At 35.6% G+C, this 13,383-nt stretch overlaps 1 protein-coding gene across 8 annotated transcripts in view; it reads right to left on the bottom strand.

Moving 5' to 3' along the window:
• FSD1L (fibronectin type III and SPRY domain containing 1 like) overlaps positions 1–13,383 on the bottom strand; it is a 78,386-nt gene that overhangs the window by 30,839 nt on the left and 34,164 nt on the right. For all 8 annotated transcript variants that reach the window (XR_006195738.1, XM_042912282.1, XM_042912284.1 and 5 more), the window contains exons 5-8: positions 10,576–10,598; positions 5,936–6,057; positions 3,740–3,949; positions 1,661–1,759 (exon numbers count right to left, since the gene is read on the bottom strand). Coding sequence is in view for 7 of the 8 variants with exons in the window: in XM_042912282.1 (XP_042768216.1) it covers positions 1,661–1,759; positions 3,740–3,949; positions 5,936–6,057; positions 10,576–10,598 (454 nt within the window). In the remaining variant the exon portion in view is untranslated. The remainder of the gene's footprint in view (positions 1–1,660; positions 1,760–3,739; positions 3,950–5,935; positions 6,058–10,575; positions 10,599–13,383) is intronic.

Raw genomic sequence — 13,383 nt, 5'->3', positions numbered from 1 at the left:
CACCAAGACCAAGAATTTGACTACTAAGATCCAGACCCTGCCAACAGAACCAGGCAGCCCAGCTCCAAGGAAACTTAAAGCCAGCTATTCATTCTCCTGAATCTGTAGAATTTGCATAGAAATGTACAGGTCCAAGTTTGGTGACTAAATATAAAGGGTAAAGGAGAAGAAACAAAAGAAATAAAAAGATACAATACTTCTGAGGGAGAATAATAGTAACAATGCAGTTTTACCTGACAGGGCTCAAAACAGTTCAAGTTATGTAAAGATTATCTATAACTATACCTTGAAATGGTTAAAATCTCTCAAGAAATCACAGTCATGTATCAGTTTACTAACAAGTAATTCAAAGTAACCATTTCTTGGCTAAGTTATCTATAGTTCTCCAATAAAAACATTAGCTAATCCAAAAAAGTTACTCAATTTAGTTTTTTTACCATTATGATGCAAACATTTTCTTTTGAATTTGTCTTGTCAATAATTTACAGGCTTCACATTTTGCTTTATTCTGATATAGTATTTTTAAACAAATTTTTTTAAATGTTCATTTACTTTTGAGAGACAGAGAAAAAGCACGAGTGAGGAAGGAGCAGAGAGAGAGGGAGACACAGAATCTGAAGCAGGCTCCAAGCTCTGAGATGTCAGCACAGAGCCCGATGCGGTGCTTGAACTCACGAACCGCGAGATCATGACCGAAGCCGAAGTCAGCACTTAACCAACCGAGCCACCCAGGTGCACATATTCTGATATAATATTTTTATATCACTTCCAAATCATATCAAACTCTGGCACACAAACCTATTCAAATGCTATGTGAACTGAAGGTCACTGGAACCCCTAAAGGCCGAAGTACTTCAACAGTGTGTAGAATCTGATTCTTGCGGTAAATCCAGTCAATTACCATCTCACAAATGACAAGATCTCTATCATTATGGCCTTCCAAATGGTAAATACCTCAAAAATGTTCCATGTTGAAATATGTTATTCTAGAGAGTTTTAACTAAATCTGAATTGGTTCCAGGCCCACAGTAAGGGTTGGCACAAAATTTGGAAACAGATTCTTTACACATTTTCAAGTTAGTTCTAGGGATTGTGGGCAAGTCATTTAACATATGTAAACTTTCTTCATCTGCAAAATGGGTATCAGTAATATTTAAACTACTGATCCCTCAAGATGGTTTTAATGATCAAATGGAAAAGTGTGAGAGTGCTTTGTAAACATTAATAAAATATACAAATGTTAATTTCTACAATAAGGTTTAAGAAAACAGAGAGTACGTGAACTAAACTGAAATGGTACTTCCCCATTATTGAGCCATAATCCATTCCCTGAGAAATCTGTGGGCAAATCTCACTGATGCCTATGTATTCATACTAGACTGCAATTTGTAAAGCACCCACACCACAGGATCCAATGTCATCACCTCAGTCTATTTTACCTATTTGAATACCATCATAAAAGAAGAACTAATGAAAACCAATAGTATAGTCCTAATTTCCCCATCTTAAAATTCCTACTACTGAGAATTCCAAGTATGTATGTGCATGCACACACCATAGGGAAGAAATGCTACCATACATGAAATGCTTCCTGTCCCAGTCTTGAATAACTTCAGATGTTAAGTTTTGTTTTATGCTGTATAAATATCTACAATCTTACCTTTGGTCTCTAGAGTCACTGGATCAGAATACTCTCCAGCTACAGCTTTGTTACAAGCTCGAACTCTGAAATTCATATACTTTGAATCAAACTTTAAGCCTGAAAAAATGAAAATGGTTTTCAGATATGAAAATTAAAGGGATCTACTCCCAAAGCAGGAGCATGAACCTTCAAACAGACATATTCCCTCTTGAGAACTCTCTCTTTACTCCACAAGAGTATAAATTTATGTTAAAACAGTGGTAATGCCAAAAATAAGAGGAATCATGACTTATTTCTTACTTTCTTCAAAATAAATATAAATAATACAGTTTAATCAATGTTTTTTTTTTTTTTAACCTAGTGATAAAAAGGTATTCTCAAGTTAAAAGTAATGTCTCATTCAAGGAGAAATGACATTTTAAAAAAATTTTTTTAATGTTTTATTTATTTTTGAGAGAGACAGAGCATAAGCGGGGGAGGGGCAAAGAGCGATGGAGACAAAGAATCAGAAGCAGGCTCCAGGCTCTGAGCTGTCAGCACAGAGCCAGACATGGAGCTCGAACTCATGAACCATGAGATCATGACCTGAGCCGAAGTCGGACACTTAACCGACTGAGCCACCCAGGCGCCCCTACAATTTAAAGTAACATACTCAATTTCTGGAAAGAAGACACCCTAAAGAATTTTAGTATTTATGAAACACTGTATTTTTATGTGAAAAATGAATTTAAAGAGAAAGTAAAGCATAGGGATTAACAGTAAAACTCTGAAGTTAGTCACGTCTAGATTAAAATCTTAGTCTGTGGGGTGCCTGGCTGGCTCAATCAGTGGAGCATGAGACTCTGGTTCTCGGAGTTATAACTTCGAGTCCCACACTGGGTGTAGAGATTACTTTAGGAAAATAATAAAATCTTTAAAACTTCAGTCCAAAAATTACTAGCTAAGCGACCATCAACAACTTGACAGAACGAGTTTTTGTATCTGTAAAATAAAAATGATAAAACCAACCTCATAATTATAAAGATTAAATGAGATGTACTATACTGATTAAATGAGACGTATTATGTAATACACTTCAGCACAGCTGACAAGTGGTAAGTGCTCAACAATGGTAATGTTACTGCTCATGCATAACAAGTGTTGAACAACTCTGGAAATATATGGCTACTTAAAATAGCCAAAGTCCCCTATACATAGAGACACCTTTTGAAAAAAAAGGCTAACACACAAATTTCTAATACCAAGTCATAGCTCTGTAAGTATTACTGTGAAGATAATCATAAAAAGGTAAAAGCAACAGTATTTATAGAACCACTGAAATGCAGGGGTAGTACGTATACCTAAAAAGCTGACAGCTTTTTTACTGTTAAAAAACCAAGGTTAGGGGCGCCTGGGTGGCTCAGTCGGTTGAGTGTCTGACTTCGGCTCAGGTCATGATCTCACAGTCTGTGAGTTTGAGCCCCGCGTCGGGCTCTGTGCTGACAGTTCGGAGCCTGGAGCCTGCTTTGGATTCTGTGTCTCCCTCTGTCTCTGCCCGCCCCCTGCTCATGCTCTGTCTCTGTCTCAAAAATAAATAAAAACATTTAAAAAAATAAAAAACAAAAGAAAAAAAAAAAAACCAAGGTTAAAATTGATGTTATTCTGAAATATTGTTTCCAAAACACTCCTTCATGTTTGTTTTACATACATTGTTTTAACAAATTGAAAATATCAGGAAGTAGTCAAAATGAAAGTTTTCCTGATATTATAAGAGAAATTCACTTCTATAACAAATATAGAAAAAACCTGGCTAAAGAAACTTAATTTCATCTTCTAAAGTAACTCAACGGGAGCCTGGGTAGCTCAGTTGGTTAAGCCTCCGACTCTTGATTCCAGCTCGGGTTTGTGGGTTTGAGCATCGCATCAGACTCCATGCTAACGGCACAGGCCTGCTTGGGATTCCCTCTCCACCCCTCCCATGAGCTCATGCGTGCTCTCTTGCTCTCTCTTTGAAAAAGAGAAATAAAACTTAAAAAAAATATCTAAAGTAACTCAAAATATTCTTCACAATTACATTTACTTTCTGAGAAAGAAATTCATAAAATGCAGTCATTTTACCTGATAGTGTATATTCAGTACCCTTAATATTATCAATTATCTCCCAGCATCGCTCATCCTTTACACGTGGAAGTCCGTCAAAATTAGTTTTCCGATATTCCAGTATAAAATGATCAATTTTATTATCTTCTTCTGGCATTCTCCAAGCCACTGTTACAGAATTGTCAGCCACCAAACACTCTACTGGATCTATCTCTGGAGCTTTAGGAACTGAAAGAAAAAAACAGGCTCATTTCTCATTTATTAGTACTAATCCAATATTCACGTTTGTCATTCAAACTGCTTTCTTCAAGTTGCTTTTGAATGGTTCCATTGAATCAGGCTACGAGAAAGGATACCCTATAAATGCAAAGTAACTATTTTTCCAAGTTCCATTTAAAAATTCGTTTCAAAGTTCTTTCACAGACGTATTCAAGATTTATTAAAATCTTATTTGGCAAAAAGCAATTCGAACATGCTAAGGATAAAGAACCAACAATGACTTGTTACTTCTCAACACATATTTTTTAATCTGTTACTTCAAACAGCTATAGAATATAGATGAAATCACTACTGACAAAATAGAATAACTTGCTTTGAATCCAATGATTATAATAATTTAAGATATTTTCTATGTATTTTTAAAATCTTGTTTATAAAAGAATTGTAGGGGCACCTGGGTGGCTCAGTCAGTTACGCATCTGACTTCAGCTCAGGTCACGATTTCATGGTTCATGGGTCTGAGCCCCTCATCGGGCTCTGTGCTGACAGCTCAGAGCCTGGAGCCTGCTTCGGATTCTGTGTCTCCCTCTCTCTCTCTCTGACCCTCCCCAACTCATGCTCTGTCTCTCTCTCTCTCAAAAATAAAAACTAAAAAAAATTTTTTTAATTAAAAAAAGTACTATGAATGACAACAGTAATTCTGAAAGGCCAATTTATAGGTAGATATCCTGTAGTATCCTGAAGTATCATTTCTTCTTCTACATCTATGGCTCCTTCTCTCATCTTTTCCTTGTATAAACTTACTTAGAACTTCTGACCTGGCCCACACAAGTTAATACAGTAAAACCTTGGCTTGTGAGCATAATTTGTTCCAGGAACATGCTTGTAATCTATAGCACCCATAGATCAAGGCGAATTTCAAGAATTATTGGCTCAGTTGTGATCATGTGACATTTGGGGTCATGTACTATTCGTATTGCAAGACATCACTCATTTATCGAGTTAAAATTTATTAGAAATCATTGCTCATTTGCAGAACACTAGCAGAACAAGCTACTCACAATCCAAGGTTTTACTGTACTTCACTTATGCTACCTTTATTAGTTCCATTATAGTGTCATGACTACTAATCTGTCTTTTCAGCTAACCTCCAAAAACTAAAGGTCAGTTCTAACTAGAACCTGTAAGTAAAAAGCACCTGTAAGTAAGTAAAAAAGCACTTGCTCCTTCAATCCACCATGTCCAAACTGTTTTAGCTACCAGCCTAACACCATCACTTGATGTAAGCTAAAAAGAGAATACTAGCCAAAAGGTCCCTAGTTGGCTCTCTCACATACGTGGAAAATAATTTGAGACTCAATTTCAAATGGTTTTGGCTACTGAAATATCCTCATACTAATAATCTAATAAACCAATGTTAACATGTTATTACTGGAAATAAAATGCCATCTGAGCCAATAACCACAACTATACTGGTAATTACAACAGCTAATATGCACTGAGTGTTTACTATGTGCCAGGTACTCCTTTCAAGAGATTTAGAGATTTCAATTCATTTAATCCTTACACAAACCCTAGAAGAATACCATCACATTTTATAGATGAAAAAAATGAAGCAAAGTTAAATAATTTGTTCAAGGTTCACAGCAAGTAAATGGCAGCCAGGATTCAAATCTAAGTCTGGCCCTAAAACTCACTGTTAACTATCATGGTATTATTGCTTCTCTCTGCCAAACTAGCAATAAAAAATATCCCTTTGATGGATTCTTAAAACAGAATTTTTACTACCAGGGAAGTAATTCTCTAAAAGTAAAGACTAGGAAATTTAATTATTCCTTCGCTGATTGAAGAAAAAAATTTCCACATTACACTTCTTTAATATATACATTTCAAAGTTCATTACCAAAAAAACCACCTTACATTATATATATATATATATATATATATATATATATATATATATATATACACACACACACACAAACACACACTTACCTGGCAAAAACTTCAAAGTTTGCAGCATCTGTCTTTCCTGAGAAAAATCCACCATTAAATGAGTCATGTTGTCACTGACCTTTGGTTTCAAAGAAAGGCGAAAGGCTGAAGCCATTGTTACTCTATGGTAAACAAAAATATACTTTTAAAAATAAAAGAATGGGGAGTATACCATATTTAATTTATAAATGAAAAGACAGACGTTATTTCACTTTAGTAATATCAGAAACTATAACAAAGGTAACAAAGCTAAAAATAAATTTGTTCTCAGAGTCTTTCGAAAATTAACTAAATAAAAAACTGTAAAATGTTTTTAATTTTAGACATTCAAATATAACTTAAAGCAACTTTCCTCCAGCCAGTTTTATAAAATTGTACACAAATAAAAATATCTCAAGAGAAAATATCCCATATAAAATCATCATTAGCAGACTCAACAGGGATCCGAGCCTCTGTACGCTCAATCTCACTGACTTCCTGATGCCAACCTCACCCCTTCTCACGTGCCAAATCATGAACTGCATGCTCTCTTTAGTAGTCACAACTACTCCATGTATCCTCAAATAAGAGTAAAAGTACACTGACCAAATATTGTGCACCTGGCAGCTGCTAAAGATGGGCCACGGATGAGAAAGGAGAGAAGTGAAATCACAATTTTGAAAACCATGTTAGTAGGTGTTGCTGTGATGCATCAAAATCAGCTAAACGGAAGGATATAAGGAGAAACAGCCTTGTAAAACCATATGCCATGGAAATAACAGTCCAATACACATTTATTAGATGAATATGGTATTAAAAACAAAACAAAAAAAGAAAGAAGCCATACCAGACCTCATTTTACACAAAGTATGGGGGAATTGTTCTGTCAATTAAAACTGGAGATTAAAAGAAATTCTTATATTCTATTAATTTGCCATTTTATCTCAAATTTCAATTTCTTATATTACAATAAGTTTCCACAAGTATAACAAAGTAACACCCCTTATCATCTTTGGTCAAAGAATGATACAAAAGTACTATTCACGGATGATGTCCTGCTAGCACACAATTTGAGAGAAGTAAATAGAGCTGAGGAACAAAGGGAATACTAGGCCTAGTCATTCAAATCTGCCAAATCTACCCAGAGATACGTGGTATGGGAAGTATCAAACTTGCTATCTTCAGTTATTTTGGGATAAAAAATGTCAAACGGATGCTGTATTCAGTTAGTTTACTTCATTTTAAAACTAGGAAAGTAGGGGCGCCTGGGTGGCTCAGTTGGTTAAGCGGCCGACTTCGGCTCAGGTCGTGATCTCGCAGTCCGTGAGTTCGAGCCCCGCGTCGGGCTCTGTGCTGACAGCTCAGAACCTGGAGCCTGCTTCGGATTCTGTGTCTCCCTCTCTCTCTGACCCTCCCCCCATTCATGCTCTGTCTCTCTCTGTCTCAAAAATAAATAAACGTTAAAAAAATTTTTTTTAACTAGGAAAGTAATTATTTTATTAATAACAATGACAGCTGATCTATTGACCAAGAAGAATGTGCTATAGTGAAATACAATTTATAGGAAAGGGAACTCACTGAATACCAAGCACAATGCTGAATATTTCACACACATTACTTTAAGTTATTGGTTCTCAATACTTAAATTTCAGGTGATATCAATAAAAAGTTAGAAACAAAGGCTCAGTCTTACTTTGTTCTTTTATTTATTTATTTTTGTAGAGAGTGTGCATGTGAGTGGGAAGGGCAGAGGGAGAGAGAGAGAATCTGAAGTGGGATCCATGCCCAGCAAAGAGCCTGAGAGGGGCTCAATCTCGTGACTGTGAGATCATGACATGAGCCAAAATCAAGAATTGGATGCTTAATCGACTGAGCCACCCAGGTGCCCCACTTAGTTTGTTCTTTACTGCCCCAAGTATCTTGTGATTTGAAGACTTCTGAAAGAGCTATATTCAGATAGGTACTTAGTAAATGACTACTGAATCAATAAATGGGTTTGAACCTACTTGGATGCTTCTAAACCTATTTAAACGCTTTTTGAGAACTGTTCAAAAAAAAATATCCGAAAGTATTTTAGGGAATTTAAATCTGAAACTTTATCTACAAAACTTGATTTTAATCACTATGGCCTCAAAGAAAAAGAATGTCCCCCAAAAGTACATTAGAAAGGTCTATTAAAACTTAAAAAACAAGAATAACCTTTATTTTCTAGTCAATGAAGATTTCAGTCTCCATAAATCAACACAGATGTACAACAATGCTATAATCTTTCAAAAGACTGAACAAATTTTTTACTTTTAAACTGAATAAATTTAGACCATTGTGTCTGAAAGCCCAAACCAACAATCTACAATCCTAGATAATTCTCTACAAGATCCTTGTGATCAGGACTGTTTTAATTCACCTTGATTTTCTTGATTTACTTCCTATCATACAAGCTGAATACACGGATCATTTCCCCTTAGTTTTATTTTTACAAAGACAAAATAACTGCAAAACATATGCATGAGCACTTTCATTTCCTCACAGTATCTACCTAATTAACGTGACCTACCCTTTCAAGATCCCTTTCTTTCAAGAACCAGAAATCCACAACAAACCTCAACTAATCATCTTACAACATTACTAAAAGCACCCAGAAGTACATACTAGTGATCTGTAAAGTTACAGAGATCTGATGTGTATTATCTTTTCATTTCAGTTGCTAGTTTTAACTGTCACTCCCACTGTTTCTCCTGCATAACCTCTATCACAACAAATGATAAATATTCAATTTCAATTGTATATACTTGATTCCCTGCTCAGGTATGGTACACACTTTTCCTTAAAATGCCACTTCTTCCCTCAGTAGAAACTGTTTTATTTTGACTATATATTTAAATTATTTTTATATCATAAATGGCAATGATGGAATTCTAGAAGCTTGTTTCCTGACAGAGCACCTAATATCTTTATCAGAGAAACCTGGACATTATGAAGTTTTAAAACATTAAGCCCAAGACCCAGAAGTTCTCAGGCAGTGAGGAAAAATTTTGTAGGTAGCCAAAATAAATAATGTATAGACTTTGACAAAAAAAAAAAAAAAAAAAAAAAAAAAAAAGTGCTTTGACAGAGAAAAGGAACCCTGACTGCTGATATCACTCAGAAACTGATGAAATCAAGCCAAGAAGTAGGCTTCGAGGGGCAAAGAAGTTAAGCTTCACTAAAGCTTTGCATTCAGCCATGAAAAATGAGCATTAAATTCTGACAAACATATCTGGACAGAGAAAGAGGTAAGGGGTAAGAAAAGGATTCTTGGAAGCACAGAACCATATAGATTCCTAGGAGAGGAACAAAAGAAGATCTTGCAAGGGCTCTCATAAAAAGTCTTTGGATAGCCAAAAGCCTGATTAGGAAATGACTTCTAATCCAGAAAATCAGAGACCAGGGAAAGACAGAGTGGAGAGTGGAGTAGGTGGCTAAAGAGAATGATCTAGCCACACTGAAAGATGGATTACTCGTACCGAATTCCAGCAGATACAACCCAATTCTACCTTATCCAAAAAACTGACCTATCTAGCACCCATTCCTTTGTACAGTCAATACTTCTCACCTTCAAATTCTCATAATCACCCTTCCACAAGCAGGACTGATAAGAATGACCCACGTCTTTAATCACTCCCTGATATAAAATATACCAAAAATATATAAAAACTAACATCTGTGCTAAGAGTGCTAAAGACTGGCATGTGACTCTTGCCTCTAGTCAAATAATAGGCCATCAGAAAAACAGAATTGAAGACTTCAGCCAAGATTAACAATAGACACACTGGTTTTCACACAACCCATGATGAATAATTTTGTGAATTATCTGATGAAGAATAATTTAATCTAGGATTCAGAGTGGTGCTTTGAAGAGCTACCCCTTTCAGCAAATTTCATAATCCTCAAAGGAATAAACCTTAAGTGATAGTCTCACTATTCAATGTGTAGTGATTAGCCAGGAAGAGCAAAACCATCCCTTCTGTGGTAACCCAATCCAAAACTGCAAGCAGCTCTTTTAGCCCTCTGGTGTATTCATTACAGCCAATACTACATTACCTTTCTTAATCCTGTCTCTACCAATGAGAAAGACCTCTTAAAACAAAGTCATCATTTTAATTTTCTCTTCCCACACACTAAATAGGAGTGGCATGAGAAACAGAAAGAGATGGCACCAGGAACAGGATGGAATGAGAATACAAAGGTGTTAAACAGGAGAGCAGTGAAGTAGGAGAGCTTTAGCTCTTGAGGACTATTAAAAATGCTATGACTTCTCAAAAAATAAGACATAATTATAAAATTTATGAACAAAAAAATACATTCCAGAAAATATGTATTTTTTAATTATCCAAAATGGGTTCCCAACCATTCATAGCTAATTAAAGAACTGTACTAAAACTAACTATATTATACCAGAAATGAAATTCTTTTGGAAGTACATAATTGCCCACAACTAATTTTTGTTAATCTTGCTGATATATTATTTATTCCAGAAGATATGCAGAAGACATTTTCTTTTTTTATACTTGGATATTAGGTATTTTTATTTTAACCAATGAAAGTCTAGTAAGAAACTGTTCTTGAATTTCATTTCTGACTTCAATATTGACACATATAAAAATGTAGGTTGTATACCATACCTATCCTTGATCTGTCTGGCAGCCTTGAAGTAAATCAGGGAGAAGAGAAAGAAGGCAGTTAGTGTTTTTCATGCAAGTTTCAATGGCAGTGACATGCAAGAAAAGTTAGGATACAAACCCTGGAATAGATTAGTTTCACAGTCATCAAAACATGTATTACAGGAAATCTGTACAGTTCATATCAGCTTGCACAATGTGATGTTAGAATTATAGTAAAAAAAAAAAAAATCCAGACCCCATATAAGTCACCTTAAAAGGAGGAAAATTTAACACTTCAAACTAATTCCAGATGACTATAAATGTTTTTCCTTACCTTAAGATTATCAAAGCACACCTCCACTTGCATTCAGTCTGACACTCTTCAACTAGAACAATCAATCTCCTTCATGGGGCACACATTTCTATGCAATCTAATGGTTTTCTTATACATGTCAAATCTGTTCTCCAATTTTTCTTCAGTGATCTTTCACCATTTCATCATGGTTGTTCCAAGTTTTCTCTATATGCCTTCCCTGGGCAAAGACTTTGTATTTTGAGAGCTTGCCTGCTAACATATAAAACTGGGCTGCAGTTCTACAATCCTTTATCCAAAAGAGTAAAGTTGTAATGACAAAAATTCAGACAAGGAGAAACCAGAGAAATACTTGTAGCAATAGGGTCTTTCCCTGAGATGATACAGAAGCTGCTAACTTAAACCTACTCTGCATGAGATATGTTTGGGTTTTTTAAGGTTTTTTTTGAGAATGCTAACACAAGTTTAGGAAAGAAAGAGCTATCACTTGGTGCTATAGAGTATACAGAAAAACAATGAAACATACACACAAAAACTGCTGTCCCCTTCACATTTACATAGAATGTAATATATTTAACGAAAGTTTTTTTTCCCCCACACTGACCACCATAATTAGCAATAATACATCCAATGTAAACTATAGCTGTTTTGCTCTACACTCTAATCCTAGGCCTTGCATAATGCCTGGCACATGGTAATACTAATAGTTATTCAATTTAGTTGAACACTAATTTGATGTATATAGCAATGCTTCTGCTGCCTCTCCTCTTCAGTTCTAATACTGTTCTTATTTGGTATTGGTCATTTTTATACCCATCCAAAATATTCTGGTCTGAATATCTTTCTACACAAAAAACCAGAACTGACATTTAGGACATCAGCATATGACACATTACCAGCACTACCAGAATCAACTGTGAGACCTGTATACTAATCATTCTCTTCCCTTTATCAAGAAATTTTAGTCCTGGGGTGCTTGGGTGGCTTATTCAGTTAAACGTCCAACTTGGGCTCATGTCATGAGCTCATAGATCATGGATTTGAGCCCTGCGTCGGGCTCTGTGCTGACAGCCCGGAGCCTGGAGCCTGCTTTGGATTCTGTGTCTCCCTCCCTCTCTGTCCCTCCCCTGCTTGTGTTCTGTCTCTCTTTCAAAAATTAATAAACATTTAAAAAATTTAAAACCAAAAAGACATTTTAGTCCTTAATAAGTTTCTAAAGAGACTTTCCAAGTCCCGCATTCTGCAGGAAACAACCCAATTAGGTGGCACTGATATGTGTCTCAAGTCATGATACTACCTTGGTATTAGGAACAAGAAATGTTAAGAAAGTCAATTACAATGATTTTCAAAAACCACTGTCATTACAGCTAGAATTACAAACCAAAGATTTTAATATAAATGTCAGAGGAGAGAAAGAGGAGAATCCTCTTGTTTCTTTAAATATGGATAAGTGCCACTACCATTACCCCTAGACTCCCTTTATTTCTTCCTCCAGGTGAGGTGAAAGGACTTAATCTGAGATGAGTTTGAAAGGAGAAACCAGAAATAAGTAGCTCAGTTACTTTTCCTCTTTCTGGCAACTTGCTTGCCTACTGAGAACATATATTCTGTTCTTTGCCTCTATGCAGGAAGTTTGACAGAAACAGGCTCTCTCTCACACACACACAGAACTGAGATAGCCTTGTATTGACTATACCTAGGTGGGCAAGTCTGACTAACTCTAGGATTCAGTATTAGAAAGCTTACCCATTGATATAAGCCAAATTCTCCAGTATCGTTTTGTTGGTATTTGGCTTATCAGCTTTACTGTCTTCTCTTATTTCCCAACTGGTTTAGAACTTGGTTAGAGAAATGTTACTTACCTGTCACTCTCAAAGAACCCAACAATCTGAAGACCATTACTATCTTTTTTTAAAAAATAAACTAAGATTTTGTTTCATCTTTCAAGAACACTATACAATATATATGTTTAATTTCCCTACAACAATTTTCTTTAAAGTAATCTCTATACCCAAAGTGGGGCTCAAACTCACGAGCCTGAGATTAAGATTCGCATGCTCTACTGATGGAGCCAGCCAGGCGCCCTCAATACTGTGTCTTTTAAACTGACCATAGTGATTCAATTTTGTGTCTAGAGTTACTTAATTTAGTAACGGTGCCGTTTTTTTAGTGTGTCTGTGCAAGTGCATGCATGTGCACACGCATGTAAAGCTTTCTTGTTATCATTTAATGTACTAGATTACTTGTGGCAAACCAGAAAAGGAATACATGAAAAGCCAAATAATGTTGGAAAAATTGTCTTGTATATTTACACATAAACATACCCAGGTGATCAAACTGAAGACTCAGCATTTCCTCTTTCATTTAGGTTCAAATTTAACAGTACATACACTGTGTAAATGCAGAAGGGGTTGAAAAAGTTACTCTGTGTGATAAAAAAGGGGAGAAAGTCTCAAATTCTGAAGATACTTCTCTAAAAGGGCCCAATTTCAAGAAACATCTTAAATTGGAAAATT

The sequence above is a fragment of the Panthera leo genome, chromosome D4 (assembly GCF_018350215.1).
Source record: "Panthera leo isolate Ple1 chromosome D4, P.leo_Ple1_pat1.1, whole genome shotgun sequence".
Lineage (NCBI taxonomy): Eukaryota > Metazoa > Chordata > Mammalia > Carnivora > Felidae > Panthera > Panthera leo.
This window is presented reverse-complemented; position numbering and strand designations above follow the sequence as displayed.